This window comes from Salmo salar, unplaced genomic scaffold (assembly GCF_905237065.1).
Source record: "Salmo salar unplaced genomic scaffold, Ssal_v3.1, whole genome shotgun sequence".
In the NCBI taxonomy this organism is placed as follows: Eukaryota; Metazoa; Chordata; class Actinopteri; order Salmoniformes; family Salmonidae; genus Salmo; species Salmo salar.
This window is the reverse complement of record NW_025548680.1, coordinates 157,501-178,150: the sequence shown is the minus strand read 5'-3', so window position 1 is coordinate 178,150 and position 20,650 is coordinate 157,501. Positions and strand designations below refer to the sequence as shown.

The window sequence follows — 20,650 nt, the reverse complement described above, 5'->3', positions numbered from 1 at the left end:
GGTGGCTAAACACAATACACATCAGGAAGTAACATTACTAGACATTAACCACTAGCATGGTGGCTAAACATAACATCAGGAAGTAACATTACTAGATATTAACCACTAGCATGGTGGCTAAACACAACATCAGGAAGTAACATTACTAGATATTAACCACTAGCATGGTGGCTAAACACAACATCAGGAAGTAACATTACTAGATATTAACCACTAGCATGGTGGCTAAACACAACATCAGGAAGTAACATTACTAGATATTAACCACTAGCATGGTGGCTAAACACAACATCAGGAAGTAACATTACTAGATATTAACCACTAGCATGGTGGCTAAACACAATACACAAAATCAGGAAGTAACATTACTAGACATTAACCACTAGCATGGTGGCTAAACACAACATCAGGAAGTAACATTACTAGATATTAACCACTAGCATGGTGGCTAAACACAACATCAGGAAGTAACATTACTAGATATTAACCACTAGCATGGTGGCTAAACACAACATCAGGAAGTAACATTACTAGGCATTAACCACTAGCATGGTGGCTAAACACAACATCAGGAAGTAACATTACTAGACATTAACCACTAGCATGGTGGCTAAACACAACATCAGGAAGTAACATTACTAGATATTAACCACTAGCATGGTGGCTAAACACAACATCAGGAAGTAACATTACTAGACATTAACCACTAGCATGGTGGCTAAACATAACATCAGGAAGTAACATTACTAGATATTAACCACTAGCATGGTGGCTAAACACAATACACAACATCAGGAAGTAACATTACTAGGCATTAACCACTAGCATGGTGGCTAAACACAACATCAGGAAGTAACATTACTAGATATTAACCTCTAGCATGGTGGCTAAACACAACATCAGGAAGTAACATTACTAGACATTAACCACTAGCATGGTGGCTAAACACAACATCAGGAAGTAACATTACTAGATATTAACCACTAGCATGGTGGCTAAACACAACATCAGGAAGTAACATTACTAGACATTAACCACTAGCATGGTGGCTAAACACAACATCAGGAAGTAACATTACTAGACATTAACCACTAGCATGGTGGCTAAACATAACATCAGGAAGTAACATTACTAGACATTAACCACTAGCATGGTGGCTAAACACAATACACAACATCAGGAAGTAACATTACTAGGCATTAACCACTAGCATGGTGGCTAAACACAACATCAGGAAGTAACATTACTAGATATTAACCACTAGCATGGTGGCTAAACACAACATCAGGAAGTAACATTACTAGGCATTAACCACTCTAGCAGGGTGCTAGAAAATGGTGTTTTATTTTTTTAAAGTATGTATATTTTCCAGTTTTTTTCCGCCTTCTCAACATTAAAACTACTTAAGGAGGAAATCGAAGCCTTTCCAGCCTGAATGGAGAATGTTTTAGGTGGGAACCGGTCACCAGAAGTGTATCACCAGCTGTGTACATCAAGCCCAGAGGATAGTGGGGGTCCATAAAGCCCAGAGGATAGTGGAGGTCCATCAAGCCCAGAGGATAGTGGAGGTCCATCAAGCCCAGAGGATAGTGGAGGTCCATCAAGCCCAGAGGATAGTGGAGGTCCATCAAGCCCAGAGGATAGTGGAGGTCCATCAAGCCCAGAGGATAGTGGAGGTCCATCAAGCCCAGAGGATAGTGGAGGTCCATCAAGCCCAGAAGGTAGTGGAGGTCCATCAAGCCCAGAAGGTAGTGGAGGTCCATAAAGCCCAGAGGATAGTGGAGGTCCATCAAGCCCAGAAGATAGTGTAAACTCATCAAGCCCAGAGGATAGTGGAGGTCCATCAAGCCCGGAAGATAGTGGAAACTCATCAAGCCCAGAGGATAGTGGAGGTCCATCAAGCCCAGAGGATAGTGGAGGTCCATAAAGCCCAGAAGATAGTGGAAACTCATCAAGCCCAGAAGGTAGTGGAGGTCCATAAAGCCCAGAAGATAGTGGAAACTCATCAAGCCCAGAGGATAGTGGAGGTCCATCAAGCCCAGAGGATAGTGGAGGTCCATAAAGCCCAGAAGATAGTGGAAACTCATCAAGCCCAGAAGGTAGTGGAGGTCCATAAAGCCCACTAGCTTGCTCATGGCAACGTCATTTCGCTGAGTCTACCTTTAAATCTAGAATGTTATGGATGGTCAGTCCTTGCATCCATAGCTTCGTCTATGAACTTGAGAGTGATTACATTTCTCCAGCCCCCATCCTTCAGCTTTTTACTGAAACAGTGGCGTGGAGTTGCTTTGTTATTGTTTCAACCGCTGACTGGCCCTTTAAGATTAGGATTGTGGGCTAATAATCTGATCCTCGATCCTGTAGTTAGGGACTTGTAGTGTAGAATCAGTGTTATAGCTGCAGTGCCATTACTGAACGATAGATACATAACGGGTAGGCCGTCATTGTAAATAAGAATTTGTTCTTAAATTACTTTCCAAATTAAATAAAGGTTAAATAAATAATAAATAAAATAAATAAATCTATTTTATAGCTGCAATGCCATTACTGAACAATAGATACAATGACAGGGTAGGCTGTCATTGTAAATACTTTCCAAATTAAATAAAGGTTAAATATTAATATAAATTAAATAAATCTATTTTATAGCTGCAGTGCCATTAAATAAATGACTTTCCTAATTAAATAAAGGTAAAATAAATATAAATAAATAAATAAAATAAATATTTTTATAGCTGCAGTGCCATTAAATAAATGACTTTCCTAATTAAATAAAGGTAAAATAAATATAAATAAATATAAATAAATATTTTTATAGCTGCAGTGCCATTAAATAAATGACTTTCCTAATTAAATAAAGGTAAAATAAATATAAATAAATAAAATAAATATTTTTATAGCTGCAGTGCCATTAAATAAATGACTTTCCTAATTAAATAAAGGTAAAATAAATATAAATAAATAAAATAAATGTTTTTATAGCTGCAGTGTCATTACTGAACGACAGAGGCAGGAAGGAGATACAGACACCGGAAGTAGGACGTTTCGTCACTGTAGTGGGGAATTCAAACTTCGACAACAGGACGTATATTACTAATACAAAGTATATATTTACCCACATTCGTGATAACGTTTGCTTTCTTCACTATATCCAAGTTTTTTAAAAGTTTTTTTTATTTAAGGTAGGTTCGACGCTTTTAGCATAGGATAAATTAGTTAGCCAAACTGTACTAAAGTATCGTTAGCCTAGCTTGGCAACCCCCAAGTCAGTGAATTAACCTAATGTAGCAATGTTGCTAAATGGTTTGAATTGATAAGTCTTGTCACAGTTTACTACCGTATTTGTATATGCTAGAAGTATAAGTATAATATTGTCATCTTAAGCGTTGGAACATTTCGTTTTAAGTTAACATTAGCTCATCGACATTTCAAAGTAGACCGAAGGTTGATCAGTTGACAGGCAGCTAACGTTAGCTAGCTAAGCCAGACAGACAGACAGACAGACCGCTTGTGTGTTTGGGATGTTATTTTAGCCGTCAGTAGCCACCTATCGGAACTAACCTTCTGGAGACTTTCAGCTAAATGTCGCTGTGTGGGTTTTTATATCGCAGCTGGAAGGTTGTGTTTTCGGCGAGATGCCCATGGACAGCGCGGCGGAACTCCTCACGTACTATGAAGTCTACGAGACCATCGGCTCCGGTGAGACACTTCATCCCATCTATACCTGGCACAGGAGCAACCAGGAATGTGTGTGTGTGCGCATGTAGCTGTCTGGGTGGGTGTGTGTTATCCGTTCTAATCGGTGTGTGTGTGTTATCCGTTCTAATCTGTGTGTGTGTGTGTGTGTGTGTGTGTGTGTGTGTGTGTGTGTGTGTGTGTGTGTGTGTGTTTATTCGTTCTAATCGGTGTGTGTGTGTGTGTGTGTTATCCGTTCTAATCAGTGTGTGTGTTATCGGTTCTAATCGGTGTGTGTGTGTGTGTTATCGGTTCTAATCGGTGTGTGTGTGTGTGTTATCGGTTCTAATCGGTGTGTGTGTGTTATCGGTTCTAATCGGTGTGTGTGTGTGTGTGTTATCGGTTCTAATCGGTGTGTGTGTGTGTTATCCGTTCTAATCGGTGTGTGTGTGTGTTATCCGTTCTAATCGGTGTGTGTGGTCTCTTATCTGACCTGCTGTTCTGCTGGGTGGGTGTTGTGTCCTACAGGAGGCTTTGCTAAGGTCAAGCTGGGTCGCCACATCCTGACTGGAGAGAATGTGGCCATTAAAATCATGGAGAAGAAGGAACTGGGGGTGAGTCTCTCTCTCATCTCTCTCTCTCTCTCTCTCTCTCTCTCTCTCTCTTCCTCTCTCTCTCTCTCATCTCTTTCCCTTCCTCTCTCCCTCTCTCTCTCTCTCTCTCTCTCATCTCTCTTTCCATTCCTCTCTCTCTCTCATCTGTCTTTCCCTTCCTCTCTCTCTCTCTCTCTCTCTCATCTCTCTTTCCCTTCCTCTCTCTCTCTCTCTCTCTCTCTCTTTCCCTTCCTCTCTCTGTCTCTTTCATATATCTAAGTCTTTAATATTTAGTGTGTTTTTACTGTTTTAGTCTAATGTGGACGGCTTGTTAAAGAAACACCCCATTTCTTCTTCTGTGCAGGAGGACCTTCCTCGTGTGAAGGTGGAGATAGAGGCCATGAAGAGTCTGAGCCATCAGCATGTCTGTAGACTGTACCACGTTATAGAGACTAATACCAAGATATACATGATCCTGGAGGTAGGACCCCCCCATCAGCATGTCTGTAGACTGTACCACGTTATAGAGACTAATACCAAGATATACATGATCCTGGAGGTAGGACCCCCCCATCAGCATGTCTGTAGACTGTACCACGTTATAGAGACTAATACCAAGATATACATGATCCTGGAGGTAGGACCCCCCCCCCATCAGCATGTCTGTAGACTGTACCACGTTATAGAGACTAATACCAAGATATACATGATCCTGGAGGTAGGACCCCCCCCATCAGCATGTCTGTAGACTGTACCATGTTATAGACTAATACCAAGATATACATGATCCTGGAGGTAGGACCCCCCCCCATCAGCATGTCTGTAGACTGTACCACGTTATAGAGACTAACACCAAGATATACATGATCCTGGAGGTAGGACTCCCCCCCCATCAGCATGTCTGTAGACTGTACCACGTTATAGAGACTAACACCAAGATATACATGATCCTGGAGGTAGGACCCCCCCCATCAGCATGTCTGTAGACTGTACCATGTTATAGACTAACACCAAGATATACATGATCCTGGAGGTAGGACCCCCCCCCCATCAGCATGTCTGTAGACTGTACCACGTTATAGAGACTAATACCAAGATATACATGATCCTGGAGGTAGGACCCCCCCCATCAGCATGTCTGTAGACTGTACCACGTTATATAGACTAACACCAAGATATACATGATCCTGGAGGTAGGACCCCCCCCCCATCAGCATGTCTGTAGACTGTACCATGTTATAGACTAACACCAAGATATACATGATCCTGGAGGTAGGACCCCCCCATCAGCATGTCTGTAGACTGTACCACGTTATAGAGACTAATACCAAGATATACATGATCCTGGAGGTAGGACCCCCCCCATCAGCATGTCTGTAGACTGTACCATGTTATAGAGACTAACACCAAGATATACATGATCCTGGAGGTAGGACCCCCCATCAGACAGACCAGCCCCAATATGAACCTCTCTTCTTCCCCTCCTCTTCTTCTTCTCCAGTATTGTCCAGGAGGAGAGCTGTTTGACTACATCATCGCTAAGGACCGTCTGTCTGAAGAGGAGACAAGAGTGTTCTTCAGACAGATCGTTTCGGCGCTGGCCTACGTCCACAGCCAGGGGTACGCCCACAGAGACCTGAAACCGGTAGGTCACCGGGGATACGCCCGCAGAGACCTGAAACCGGTAGGTAACCGGGGATACGCCCACAGAGACCTGAAACCGGTAGGTAACCGGGGATACGCCCACAGAGACCTGAAACCGGTAGGTACCCGGGGATACGCCCACAGAGACCTGAAACCGGTAGGTCACCGGGGATACGCCCGCAGAGACCTGAAACCGGTAGGTAACCGGGGATACGCCCACAGAGACCTGAAACCGGTAGGTAACCGGGGATACGCCCACAGAGACCTGAAACCGGTAGGTACCCGGGGATACGCCCACAGAGACCTGAAACCGGTAGGTACCCGGGGATACGCCCACAGAGACCTGAAACCGGTAGGTAACCGGGGATACGCCCGCAGAGGCCTGAAACCGGTAGGTAACCGGGGATACGCCCGCAGAGACCTGAAACCGGTAGGTAACCGGGGATACGCCCGCAGAGACCTGAAACCGGTAGGTAACCGGGGATACGCCCGCAGAGACCTGAAACCGGTAGGTAACCGGGGATACGCCCGCAGAGACCTGAAACCGGTAGGTAACCGGGGATACGCCCGCAGAGACCTGAAACCGGTAGGTAACCGGGGGGTGTGGGTGGTTCTCTGATCTACTAGTGGTGATGGTGCTGAATGCAGTTGTCTGTGTGGTTGGGTGGGTGGTTGGTTGTCTGTGTGGTTGGTTGTCTGTGTGGTTGGTTGGTTGGGTGGGTGGTTGGTTGTCTGTGTGGTTGGTTGTCTGTGTGGTTGGTTGTCTGTGTGGTTGGTTGGTTGGGTGGGTGGGTGGTTGGTTGTCTGTGTGGTTGGTTGTCTGTGTGGTTGGTTGGTTGTCTGTGTGGTTGGTTGGTTGTCTGTGTGGTTGGTTGGTTGTCTGTGTGGTTGGTTGTCTGTGTGGTTGGTTGTCTGTGTGGTTGGTTGTCTGTGTGGGTGGGTGGTTGGTTGTCTGTGTGGGTGGGTGGTTGGTTGTCTGTGTGGGTGGGTGGTTGGTTGTCTGGGTGGTTGGTTGGTTGGGTGGTTGGTTGTCTGTGTGGTTGGTTGTCTGTGTGGTTGGTTGTCTGTGTGGTTGTCTGAACTAGCCACTAGTGGTGATGGTGCTGAATGCAGTTGTTGTAAGTCCCACAGACTGTGGCTTTGGTTAATCACTGTTATTGGTTCAATGGCCTGGTATATATTATAATACCTGGTATATATTATAATACCTGGTATATATTATAATACCTGGTATATAGTATAATACCTGGTATATATTATAATACCTGGTATATAGTATAATACATGTATGGAACTACTGTTAATCTCTCTCTCTCTCTCCCCTCTCTCTCTCTCTCTCTCTCCCTCCCTCCCTTCTCTCTCTCTCCCCCTCTCTCTCTCCCTCTCTCTCTCCCTCTCTCTCTCTCTCTCTCTCTCTCTCTCTCTCTCCCCTCCCCTCTCTCTCTCCCCTCTCTCTCTCTCTCTCTCTCTCTCTCTCGCTCCTCTCTCCCCTCCCTCCCTTCTCTCTCCCCTCCCCCTCCTCTCTCTCCTCTCTCCCCCTCCCTCAGGAGAACTTGTTGCTAGATGAAGACCACAACCTGAAACTGATAGACTTTGGTCTCTGTGCCAAACCCAAGGTAACCACCCTGCCATGTTGTCTCAGTGATGTGTGTCAAGGCTTAGTGGTCGTTGTCTATAAATATATAGATTTCATTCATGTGTTTTGTGTGCTATTTCCTGTCTAATCACTGTGTTTATAGATGGGGTGGTCCTGTCTAATCGCTGTGTTTATAGATGGGGTGGTCCTGTCTAATCGCTGTGTTTATAGATGGGGTGGTCCTGTCTAATCACTGTGTTTATAGATGGGGTGGTCCTGTCTAATCACTGTGTTTATAGATGGGGTGGTCCTGTCTAATCGCTGTGTTTATAGATGGGGTGGTCCTGTCTAATCGCTGTGTTATAGATGGGGTGGTCCTGTGTTTATAGATGGGGTGGTCCTGTGTTTATAGATGGGGTGGTCCTGTCTAATCGCTGTGTTTATAGATGGGGTGGTCCTGTCTAATCACTGTGTTTATAGATGGGGTGGTCCTGTCTAATCACTGTGTTTATAGATGGGGTAGTCCTGTCTAATCGCTGTGTTTATAGATGGGGTGGTCCTGTCTAATCGCTGTGTTATAGATGGGGTGGTCCTGTGTTTATAGATGGGGTGGTCCTGTCTAATCACTGTGTTTATAGATGGGGTGGTCCTGTCTAATCACTGTGTTTATAGATGGGGTGGTCCTGTCTAATCGCTGTGTTATAGATGGGGTGGTCCTGTCTAATCGCTGTGTTATAGATGGGGTGGTCCTGTCTAATCGCTGTGTTATAGATGGGGTGGTCCTGTGTTTATAGATGGGGTGGTCCTGTCTAATCACTGTGTTTATAGATGGGGTGGTCCTGTCTAATCACTGTGTTTATAGATGGGGCGGTCCTGTCTAATCACTGTGTTTATAGATGGGGTGGTCCTGTCTAATCACTGTGTTTATAGATGGGGTAGTCCTGTGTTTATAGATGGGGTGGTCCTGTCTAATCACTGTGTTTATAGATGGGGTGGTCCTGTCTAATCACTGTGTTTATAGATGGGGTGGTCCTGTCTAATCACTGTGTTTATAGATGGGGTAGTCCTGTGTTTATAGATGGGGCGGTCCTGTCTAATCGCTGTGTTTATAGATGGGGTAGTCCTGTCTAATCACTGTGTTTATAGATGGGGTGGTCCTGTCTAATCACTGTGTTTATAGATGGGGTAGTCCTGTGTTTATAGATGGGGTAGTCCTGTCTAATCGCTGTGTTTATAGATGGGGTGGTCCTGTCTAATCGCTGTGTTTATAGATGGGGCGGTCCTGTCTAATCGCTGTGTTTATAGATGGGGTGGTCCTGTGTTTATAGATGGGGTGGTCCTGTCTAATCGCTGTGTTTATAGATGGGGTGGTCCTGTGTTTATAGATGGGGTGGTCCTGTCTAATCACTGTGTTTATAGATGGGGTGGTCCTGTCTAATCGCTGTGTTTATAGATGGGGTGGTCCTGTCTAATCGCTGTGTTTATAGATGGGGTGGTCCTGTCTAATCGCTGTGTTTATAGATGGGGTAGTCCTGTCTAATCACTGTGTTATATAGATGGGGTGGTCCTGTCTCATCACAGTCTGTCTTTTATAGGGGGGTCTGGGATATGAGCTGATGACCTGTTGTGGTAGTCCTGCCTCATCACAGTCTGTCTTTTATAGGGGGGTCTGGGATATGAGCTGATGACCTGTTGTGGTAGTCCTGCCTCATCACAGTCTGTCTTTTATAGGGGGGTCTGGGATATGAGCTGATGACCTGTTGTGGTAGTCCTGCCTCATCACAGTCTGTCTTTTATAGGGGGGTCTGGGATATGAGCTGATGACCTGTTGTGGTAGTCCAGCCTCATCACAGTCTGTCTTCTATAGGGGGTCTGGGATATGAGCTGATGACCTGTTGTGGTAGTCCTGTCTCATCACAGTCTGTCTTCTACAGGGGGGGTCTGGGATATGAGCTGATGACCTGTTGTGGTAGTCCAGTCTCATCACAGTCTGTCTTCTATAGGGGGGTCTGGGATATGAGCTGATGACCTGTTGTGGTAGTCCTGTCTCATCACAGTCTGTCTTCTACAGGGGGGTCTGGGATATGAGCTGATGACCTGTTGTGGTAGTCCAGTCTCATCACAGTCTGTCTTCTATAGGGGGGTCTGGGATATGAGCTGATGACCTGTTGTGGTAGTCCAGCCTCATCACAGTCTGTCTTTTATAGGGGGGTCTGGGATATGAGCTGATGACCTGTTGTGGTAGTCCAGCCTCATCACAGTCTGTCTTTTATAGGGGGTCTGGGATATGAGCTGATGACCTGTTGTGGTAGTCCAGCCTATGCCGCTCCAGAACTCATCCAGGGGAAATCCTACATCGGCTCTGAGGTGAGACACCTGTTGGGGGGGGGGAATATAATATATCTGGCTGTGTGAATATAATGAGTGTGTGTGTGTGTATAACACACACACACACACACACACTACCGTTCAAAAGTTTGTGGTCACTTAGAAATGTCCTTGTTTTTGAAAGAAAAGCAAATTGTTTGTCCATTATTAAAATAACATTAAATTGATCAGAAATACAGTGTAGACATTGTTAATGTTGTAAATGACTATTGTAGCTGGAAACGGCTGATTTTTAATATGGAATATCTACATAGGCGTACAGAGGCCCATTATCAGCAACCATCACTCCTGTGTTCCAATGGCACGTTGTGTTCGCTAATCCAAGTTTATCATTTTAACCTCTATGGGCTAGGTGGGACGCTTGCAAAAACTTCAATTTTTCAAACATATGACTATTTTACACCATTTTAAAGACAAGACTCTCGTTAATCTAACCACACTGTCCGATTTCAAAAAGGCTTTACAACGAAAGCAAAACATTAGATTATGTCAGGAGAGTACCCAGCCAGAAATAATCAGACACCCATTTTTCAAGCTAGCATATAATGTCACAATAACCCAAACCACAGCTAAATGCAGCACTAACCTTTGATCTTCATCAGATGACAACCCTAGGACATTATGTTATACAATACATGCATGTTTTGTTCAATCAAGTTCATATTTATATCAAAAACCAGCTTTTTACATTAGCATGTGACTAGCATGTGACTAGCATTCCCACCGAACACTGCCTGTGAATTTACTAAATTACTCACGATAAACGTTCACAAAAAAACATAATTATTTTAAGAATTATAGATACAGAACTCCTCTATGCACTCGATATGTCCGATTTTAAAATAGCTTTTCGGTGAAAGCACATTTTGCAATATTCTCAGTAGATAGCCCGGCATCACAGGGCTAGCTATTTAGACACCCAGCAAGTTTAGCACTCACCAAAGTCAGATTTACTATAAGAAAAATGTTATTACCTTTGCTGTTCTTCGTCAGAATGCACTCCCCAGGACTTCTACTTCAATAACAAATGTTGGTTTGGTCCCAAATAATCCATTGTTATATCCAAACAGCGGCGTTTTGTTCGTATGCGTTCAAGACACTATCTGAAAGGGTAAATAAGGGTGACGAGCATGGCGCATTTCGTGACAAAAAATTCTAAATATTCCATTTCCGTACTTCGAAGCATGTCAACCGCTGTTTAAAATCCATTTTTATGCCATTTTTCTCGTAAAAAGCGATAATATTCCGACCGGGAAATTGTTTTTTATTACAAAGAGAGTGAAAGTAAAGCATGCTATCCCCTCATGCACGAGCCTCAGTCTAATGGCCCTCTGATAGAGCACTTGCCAAACGCGCTAATGTGTTTCAGCCTGAGGATGGAATTACATCGTTCAGCTTTTTCCCGCCTTCTGAGAGCCTATGGGAGCCGTAGGAAGTGTCACGTCATGCCAGAGGTCCCCTGTATTTGTTAGAGATGATCAAGGAGGGCCAAGAAATGGTCAGACAGGCCACTTCCTGTAAGGAATCTTCTCAGGTTTTGGCCTGCCAAATGAGTTCTGTTATACTCACAGACACCATTCAAACAGTTTTAGAAACTTTAGGGTGTTTTCTATCCAAAGCCAATAATTATATGCATATTCTAGTTACTGGGCAGGAGTAGTAACCAGATTAAATCGGGTACGTTTTTTATTCGGCCGTGCAAATACTGCCCCCTAGCCCCAACAGGTTAAAAGGCTAATTGATTATTAGAAAACCCTTTTGTGATTATGTTAGCACAGATGAAAACTGTTGTTCTGATTTTTAAAGAAGCAATAAAACTGGCCTTCTTTAGACTAGTTGAGTATCTGGAGTGTCAGCATTTGTGGGTTCGATTACAGGCTGAAAATGGCCAGAAACAAAGAACTTTCTTCTGAAACTTGTCAGTCTATTCTTGTTCTGAGAAAAGAAGGCTATTCCATTCGAGAAATTGCCAAGGTACGACATCTTCAGTACAACGCTGTGTACTACTCCCTTCACAGAACAGCACGAACTGGCTCTAACCAGAATAGAAAGAGGAGTGGGAGGCCCCGGTGCACAACTGAGCAAGCGGACAAGTACATTAGAGTGTCTAGTTTGAGAAACAGACGCCTCACAAGTCTGGACAATAAATGTGCATTTCTCAGTGACCACAAACTTTTGAACGGTAGTTATGTGTAATGTGTGTGTTGTGTTACCAGGCTGATGTGTGGATATATAATGTGTGTGTGTGTGTGTGTGTGTGTGTGTGTGTGTGTGTGTGTGTGTGTGTGTGTGTGTCTGTGTGTGTTGTGTTACCAGGCTGATGTGTGGAGTATGGGCGTACTGTTGTGTGGATATATAATGTGTGTGTGTGTTGTTACCAGGCTGATGTGTGGAGTATGGGCGTACTGTTGTGTGGATATATAATGTGTGTGTGTGTTGTTACCAGGCTGATGTGTGGAGTATGGGCGTACTGCTGTGTGGATATATAATGTGTGTGTGTATATAATGTGTGTGTGTTGTGTTACCAGGCTGATGTGTGGAGTATGGGCGTACTGCTGTGTGGATATATAATGTGTGTGTGTATATAATGTGTGTGTGTTGTGTTACCAGGCTGATGTGTGGAGTATGGGCGTACTGCTGTTTGCTCTGCTGTGTGGATATCTGCCCTTTGACGACGACAACTGTATGGTTCTCTACAGGAAAATCACTGTAAGATCCTCTCTCTCTATTGGTCAAGTTACAGGGTTAGGTTATTAGATACCCTCTCTCTCTATTGGTCAACTTACAGGGTTATGTTATTAGATACCCTCTCTCTCTATTGGTCAAGTTACAGGGTTATGTTATTAGATACCCTCTCTCTATTGGTCAACTTACAGGGTTGTTAGCTTGGTATCCAAGGTAACGTGACAGAACGTGGTTGTTAGCTAGGTATCCAAGGTAACGTGACAGAACGTGGTTGTTAGCTAGGTGGGAAAACATTTAGCGCCACTAATATAGTTCAGAACTGTTTCTCTGGTTCAACCAGGACGGTTTGTTTTCTCTGGAGAAAGGGTTCAACCAGGACGGTTTGTTTTCTCTGGGGAAAGGGTTCAACCAGAACGGTGTGTTTTCTCTGGGGAAAGGGTTCAACCAGGACGGTTTGTTTTCTCTGGAGAAAGGGTTCAACCAGGACGGTTTGTTTTCTCTGGAGAAAGGGTTCAACCAGGACGGGTTGTTTTCTCTGGAGAAAGGGTTCAACCAGAACGGTGTGTTTTCTCTGGAGAAAGGGTTCAACCAGGACGGTGTGTTTTCTCTGGAGAAAGGGTTCAACCAGGACGGTGTGTTTTCTCTGGAGAAAGGGTTCAACCAGAACGCTGTGTTTTCTCTGGAGAAAGGGTTCAACCAGAACGCTGTGTTTTCTCTGGAGAAAGGGTTCAACCAGAACGCTGTGTTTTCTCTGGAGAAAGGGTTCAACCAGAACGCTGTGTTTTCTCTGGAGAAAGGGTTCAACCAGGACGGTGTGTTTTCTCTGGAGAAAGGGTTCAACCAGGACGGTGTGTTTTCTCTGGAGAAAGGGTTCAACCAGGACGGTGTGTTTTCTCTGGAGAAAGGGTTCAACCAGGACGGTTTGTTTTCTCTGGAGAAAGGGTTCAACCAGGACGGTGTGTTTTCTCTGGGGAAAGGGTTCAACCAGGACGGTGTGTTTTCTCTGGAGAAAGGGTTCAACCAGAACGGTGTGTTTTCTCTGGAGAAAGGGTTCAACCAGGACGGGTTGTTTTCTCTTTTGCTCAACTAAATATTTGGGCTACGTGTGAAAGCCAGATCCAAAGCCCTGGTGTAAAACTAACCTCCGCGTTAATGTTCTAGAGAGGTACATACAACAACCCTCACTGGCTGTCTCCTGGGAGCATCCTGCTGCTCAACCAGATGATGCAGGTACACACACACACACACACACACACACACACACACACACACACACACACACACACACCCAAACCTCCTCTTGCTCTTTTGATTTTGCCATATGATCAGGTTTTGTATAGGAGGAGTTATTGAGTGTGTGTGTGTGTGTGTGTGTGTGTGTGTGTGTGTGTGTGTGTGTGTGTGTGTGTGTGTGTGTGTAGGTGGATCCTAAGCATCGTGTGACCATCAAACAACTCCTAGACCACCCCTGGATGACGTCTGGCTATGACAGCCCTGTGGAGTGGCACAGCAAGCAACCTGTAAGAACACTCACACACACACGCACGCACACACACACACACACTCACACGCCTGAGAACGCGCCTAAGAACACACGAACACGCCTTTTTGTTTTTCCTTGTACGTTTTGAGGTTGGACTTTAGCTCGGATGGCGACTCGATTGGTGTCACCTCGTTAGTCGGGATGTGTTTCACCTCGTTAGTCGGGATGTGTTTCACCTCGTTAGTCGGGATGTGTTTCACCTCGTTAGTCAGGATGTGTTTCACCTCGTTAGTCGGGATGTGTTTCACCTCGTTAGTCAGGATGTGTTTCACCTCGTTAGTCAGGATGTGTTTCACCTCGTTAGTCGGGATGTGTTTCACCTCGTTAGTCGGGATGTGTTTCATCTCGTTAGTCGGGATGTGTTTCATCTCGTTAGTCGGGATGTGTTTCATCTCGTTAGTCGGGATGTGTTTCACCTCGTTAGTCGGGATGTGTTTCACCTCGTTAGTCGGGATGTGTTTCACCTCGTTAGTCGGGATGTGTTTCACCTCGTTAGTCGGGATGTGTTTCACCTCGTTAGTCGGGATGTGTTTCACCTCGTTAGTCGGGATGTGTTTCACCTCGTTAGTCGGGATGTGTTTCACCTCGTTAGTCGGGATGTGTTTCACCTCGTTAGTCAGGATGTGTTTCACCTCGTTAGTCAGGATGTGTTTCACCTCGTTAGTCAGGATGTGTTTCACCTCGTTAGTCGGGATGTGTTTCACCTCGTTAGTCGGGATGTGTTTCACCTCGTTAGTCGGGATGTGTTTCACCTCGTTAGTCGGGATGTGTTTCACCTCGTTAGTCGGGATGTGTTTCACCTCGTTAGTCGGGATGTGTTTCACCTCGTTAGTCGGGATGTGTTTCACCTCGTTAGTCGGGATGTGTTTCACCTCGTTAGTCGGGATGTGTTTCACCTCGTTAGTCGGGATGTGTTTCACCTCGTTAGTCGGGATGTGTTTCACCTCGTTAGTCGGGATGTGTTTCACCTCGTTAGTCGGGATGTGTTTCACCTCGTTAGTCGGGATGTGTTTCACCTCGTTAGCCGGGATGTGTTTCACCTCGTTAGTCGGGATGTGTTTCACCTCGTTAGTCAGGATGTGTTTCACCTCGTTAGTCGGGATGTGTTTCACCTGTGCTGGTCCAGGTGCTATTTAAGGGTGGCTGACCCAGTTCTCCAGTGGTCTGGATAGATGTGGAGGGTTTAACTCCTTTAGTGGTCTGGATAGATGTGGAGGGTTTAACTCCTTTAGGTGTCTGGATAGATGTGGAGGGTTTAACTCCTTTAGTGGTCTGGATAGATGTGGAGGGTTTAACTCCTTTAGTTGTCTGGATAGATGTGGAGGGTTTAACTCCTTTAGTGGTCTGGATAGATGTGGAGGGTTTAACTCCTTTAGTGGTCTGGATAGATGTGGAGGGTCGAAGCCTTTAGTGGTCTGGATAGATGTGGAGTGTTTAACTCCTTTAGTGGTCTGGATAGATGTGGAGGGTCGAAGCCTTTAGTGGTCTGGATAGATGTGGAGGGTTTAACTCCTTTAGTTGTCTGGATAGATGTGGAGGGTCGAAGCCTTTAGTGGTCTGGATAGATATGGAGGGTTTAACTCCTTTAGTGGTCTGGATAGATGTGGAGGGTTTAACTCCTTTAGTGGTCTGGATAGATGTGGAGGGTTTAACTCCTTTAGTTGTCTGGATAGATGTGGAGGGTTTAACTCCTTTAGTTGTCTGGATAGATGTGGAGGGTCGAAGCCTTTAGTGGTCTGGATAGATGTGGAGGGTCGAAGCCTTTAGTGGTCTGGATAGATGTGGAGTGTTTAACTCCTTTAGTTGTCCTGATAGATGTGGAGGGTCGAAGCCTTTAGTGGTCTGGATAGATGTGGAGGGTTTAACTCCTTTAGTTGTCCTGATAGATGTGGAGGGTCGAAGCCTTTAGTTGTCCTGATAGATGTGGAGGGTTGAAGCCTTTAGTGGTCTGGATAGATGTGGAGGGTCGAAGCCTTTAGTTGTCCTGATAGATGTGGAGGGTCGAAGCCTTTAGTGGTCTGGATAGATATGGAGGGTTTAACTCCTTTAGTTGTCCTGATAGATGTGGAGGGTTTAACTCCTTTAGTGGTCTGGATAGATGTGGAGGGTTTAACTCCTTTAGTTGTCTGGATAGATGTGGAGGGTTTAACTCCTTTAGTGGTCTGGATAGATGTGGAGGGTTTAACTCCTTTAGTGGTCTGGATAGATGTGGAGGGTCGAAGCCTTTAGTGGTCTGGATAGATGTGGAGTGTTTAACTCCTTTAGTTGTCTGGATAGATGTGGAGGGTCGAAGCCTTTAGTGGTCTGGATAGATGTGGAGGGTTTAACTCCTTTAGTTGTCCTGATAGATGTGGAGGGTCGAAGCCTTTAGTGGTCTGGATAGATGTGGAGGGTTTAACTCCTTTAGTGGTCTGGATAGATGTGGAGGGTTTAACTCCTTTAGTGGTCTGGATAGATGTGGAGGATTTAACTCCTTTAGTTGTCCTGATAGATGTGGAGGGTCGAAGCCTTTAGTGGTCTGGATAGATGTGGAGGGTTTAACTCCTTTAGTTGTCTGGATAGATGTGGAGGGTTTAACTCCTTTAGTTGTCCTGATAGATGTGGAGGGTCGAAGCCTTTAGTTGTCCTGATAGATGTGGAGGGTTTAACTCCTTTAGTTGTCCTGATAGATGTGGAGGGTCGAAGCCTTTAGTGGTCTGGATAGATGTGGAGGGTTTAACTCCTTTAGTTGTCCTGATAGATGTGGAGGGTCGAAGCCTTTAGTTGTCCTGATAGATGTGGAGGGTCGAAGCCTTTAGTTGTCTGGATAGATGTGGAGGGTCGAAGCCTTTAGTTGTCCTGATAGATGTGGAGGGTCGAAGCCTTTAGTTGTCCTGATAGATGTGGAGGGTCGAAGCCTTTAGTGGTCTGGATAGATGTGGAGGGTTTAACTCCTTTAGTTGTCCTGATAGATGTGGAGGGTCGAAGCCTTTAGTTGTCCTGATAGATGTGGAGGGTCGAAGCCTTTAGTGGTCTGGATAGATGTGGAGGGTTTAACTCCTTTAGTTGTCCTGATAGATGTGGAGGGTCGAAGCCTTTAGTTGTCCTGATAGATGTGGAGGGTCGAAGCCTTTAGTTGTCCTGATAGATGTGGAGGGTCGAAGCCTTTAGTGGTCTGGATAGATGTGGAGGGTTTAACTCCTTTAGTGGTCTGGATAGATGTGGAGGGTCGAAGCCTTTAGTTGTAGACCAAATCCTTTATCTCATTTGGTTTCGCTCCAACTTTTTTGCTTTCTGTCTTTCAGTTTGGTGTTGGTTTATCTTTTGTTTTCCTCGACTTGGGCAAATTATTGTGCGTCTCATGTTGGGTGTCTTTTAGGTCCCAGTTGTTGCTAGTCATCTTTCAGTGGACCCCCCATGAGTCTTTCAGTGGACCCCCCATGAGTCTTTCAGTGGACCCCCCATGAGTCTTTCAGTGGACCCCCCATGAGTCTTTCAGTGGACCCCCCATGAGTCTTTCAGTGGACCCCCCATGAGTCTTTCAGTGGACCCCCCCATGAGTCTTTCAGTGGACCCCCCCATGAGTCTTTCAGTGGACCCCCCATGAGTCTTTCAGTGGACCCCCCATGAGTCTTTCAGTGGACCCCCCATGAGTCTTTCAGTGGACCCCCATGAGTCTTTCAGTGGACCCCCATGAGTCTTTCAGTGGACCCCCATGAGTCTTTCAGTGGACCCCCCATGAGTCTTTCAGTGGACCCCCATGAGTCTTTCAGTGGACCCCCATGAGTCTTTCAGTGGACCCCCCATGAGTCTTTCAGTGGACCCCCCATGAGTCTTTCAGTGGACCCCCCCATGAGTCTTTCAGTGGACCCCCCCATAGTGTCTTTCAGTGGACCCCCCATGAGTCTTTCAGTGGACCCCCCATGAGTCTTTCAGTGGACCCCCCCATGAGTCTTTCAGTGGACCCCCCATGAGTCTTTCAGTGGACCCCCCATGAGTCTTTCAGTGGACCCCCATGAGTCTTTCAGTGGACCCCCATGAGTCTTTCAGTGGACCCCCATGAGTCTTTCAGTGGACCCCCATGAGTCTTTCAGTGGACCCCCATGAGTCTTTCAGTGGACCCCCATAGTGTCTTTCAGTGGACCCCCATGAGTCTTTCAGTGGACCCCCATGAGTCTTTCAGTGGACCCCCCATAGTGTCTTTCAGTGGACCCCCATAGTGTCTTTCAGTGGACCCCCATAGTGTCTTTCAGTGGACCCCCATAGTGTCTTTCAGTGGACCCCCATGAGTCTTTAAGTGGACCCCCCATGAGTCTTTAAGTGGACCCCCCATGAGTCTTTCAGTGGACCCCCCCATGAGTCTTTCAGTGGACCCCCCCATGAGTCTTTCAGTGGACCCCCCCCATGAGTCTTTCAGTGGACCCCCATGAGTCTTTCAGTGGACCCCCCATGAGTCTTTCAGTGGACCCCCATGAGTCTTTCAGTGGACCCCCCATGAGTCTTTCAGTGGACTCCCCATAGTGTCTTTCAGTGGACCCCCATGAGTCTTTCAGTGGACCCCCATGAGTCTTTCAGTGGACCCCCATGAGTCTTTCAGTGGACCCCCATAGTGTCTTTCAGTGGACCCCCCATGAATCTTTCAGTGGACCCCCATGAGTCTTTCAGTGGACCCCCATGAGTCTTTCAGTGGACCCCCCCATGAGTCTTTCAGTGGACCCCCCATGAGTCTTTCAGTGGACCCCCCATGAGTCTTTCAGTGGACCCCCCATGAGTCTTTCAGTGGACCCCCCATGAGTCTTTCAGTGGACCCCCATATGAGTCTTTAATTGGACCCCCATGAGTCTTTCAGTGGACCCCCATAGTGTCTTTCAGTTGACCCCCCATGAGTCTTTCAGTTGACCCCCATGAGTCTTTCAGTGGACCCCCCATGAGTCTTTCAGTGGACCCCCATGAGTCTTTCAGTGGACCCCCCCATAGTGTCTTTCAGTGGACCCCCATAGTGTCTTTCAGTGGACCCCCCATAGTGTCTTTCAGTGGACCCCCCATGAGTCTTTCAGTGGCCGGGTAGCCTGGAGGCAGGTATTCTGGCGGTTAGAGGAGGCGGGCGGCCCGGCGGTTAGAGGAGGCGGGCGGTTAGAGGAGGCGGGCGGCCCGGCGGTTAGAGGAGGCGGGCGGTTAGAGGAGGCGGGCGGCCCGGCGGTTAGAGGAGGCGGGCGGTTAGAGGAAGCGGGCGGCCCAGCGGTTAGAGGAGGCGGGCGGTTAGAGGAGGCGGGCGGTTAGAGGAGGCGGGCGGCCCAGCGGTTAGAGGAGGCCGGCGGTTAGAGGAGGCGGTTAAATACATCCTGGTGGTTAGAGGAGGCGGTTAAATACATCCTGGTGGTTAGAGGAGGCGGGCGGCCCGGCGGTTAGAGGAGGCGGTTAAATACATCCTGGTGGTTAGAGGAGGCGGTTAAATACATCCTGGTGGTTAGAGGAGGCGGTTAAATACATCCTGGTGGTTAGAGGAGGCGGTTAAATACATTCTGGTGGTTAGAGGAGGCGGTTAAATACATTCTGGTGGTTAGAGGAGGCGGTTAAATACATTCTGGTGGTTAGAGGAGGCGGTTAAATACATTCTGGTGGTTAGAGGAGGCGGTTAAATACATTCTGGTGGTTAGAGGAGGCGGTTAAATACATTCTGGTGGTTAGAGGAGGCGGTTAAATACATTCTGTTGTACAACTGACTAGGTATCGCCCTTTTCACCCTAAACACACATTAGTGCTTTTTGAGGTTTCGGTTTGATTATAATTTATTATTTAAAGTATCACGGTTTTCTGTTTCGATGATATATATAATTTTTAAAACATTTAAATTCACTGTGTGTTGAGTCCCATGATGGTCGTGACTGTCCAGTACTGCTGATCTAAACTCACATTACTGTATTTTAATAACATATTTCAGTTGTTACATTGTCTATATTACATTTAGTTTTATTTAATGACTTTATTACTTCATTCCAAAGTCATCATTTCATTTCTATAGAGCTGCTGTTTGATTAAAAATCACTATTTCAGTAGTTCTTCAAGGTAAATAAGACTTTTATGACTGTTGAATACCAAATATCAATCATTTAGATCCTGTATTTTCAGGTAGAGATACGTCACGAAAGACACGTTTGAGCTCAGAAAAAACGGAATAAAATGGTATTCTAGTAATTGAACCCCCCCCAAAAAATTATTTGCGTTTTATTATTTATTTTACGTAAAAATAAAAGTTAAATAACCAACATTTCATTTAATCACTCAGATTAATGTAGTGTCTCTGTCCCCCCCCTCTCCTCTCTCCTCTCTCTCTCTCCTCTCCCTCTCTCCTCTCTCTCTCTCCTCTCTCTCTCTCCTCTCCCTCTCTCCTCTCCCTCTCTCCTCTCTCTCTCTCCTCTCTCTCTCTCTCTCTCTCTCTCTCCTCTCTCTCCTCTCTCTCTCTCTCTCTCTCTCTCTCTCTCTCTCTCTCCTCTCTCTCTCTCTCTCTCTCTCTCTCTCTCTCTCTCTCTCTCTCTCTCTCTCTCTCTCTCTCTCTCTCTCTCTCTC

The 20,650-nt window shown here is 45.9% G+C and overlaps 1 protein-coding gene across 1 annotated transcript in view; it reads left to right on the top strand.

Moving 5' to 3' along the window:
• Positions 1 to 3,008: 3,008 nt before the first annotated feature.
• The window catches only part of LOC123733219 (maternal embryonic leucine zipper kinase), a 37,602-nt gene continuing 19,960 nt past the window's right edge, over positions 3,009 to 20,650 (top strand). Inside the window, exons 1-10 of the mRNA XM_045712650.1 lie at positions 3,009 to 3,182; positions 3,612 to 3,699; positions 4,204 to 4,289; positions 4,633 to 4,749; positions 5,770 to 5,913; positions 7,460 to 7,528; positions 9,739 to 9,855; positions 12,487 to 12,585; positions 13,723 to 13,791; positions 13,983 to 14,081. Coding sequence (XP_045568606.1) covers positions 3,636 to 3,699; positions 4,204 to 4,289; positions 4,633 to 4,749; positions 5,770 to 5,913; positions 7,460 to 7,528; positions 9,739 to 9,855; positions 12,487 to 12,585; positions 13,723 to 13,791; positions 13,983 to 14,081 — 864 coding nt within the window. The 5' untranslated portion in view covers positions 3,009 to 3,182; positions 3,612 to 3,635. The remainder of the gene's footprint in view (positions 3,183 to 3,611; positions 3,700 to 4,203; positions 4,290 to 4,632; positions 4,750 to 5,769; positions 5,914 to 7,459; positions 7,529 to 9,738; positions 9,856 to 12,486; positions 12,586 to 13,722; positions 13,792 to 13,982; positions 14,082 to 20,650) is intronic.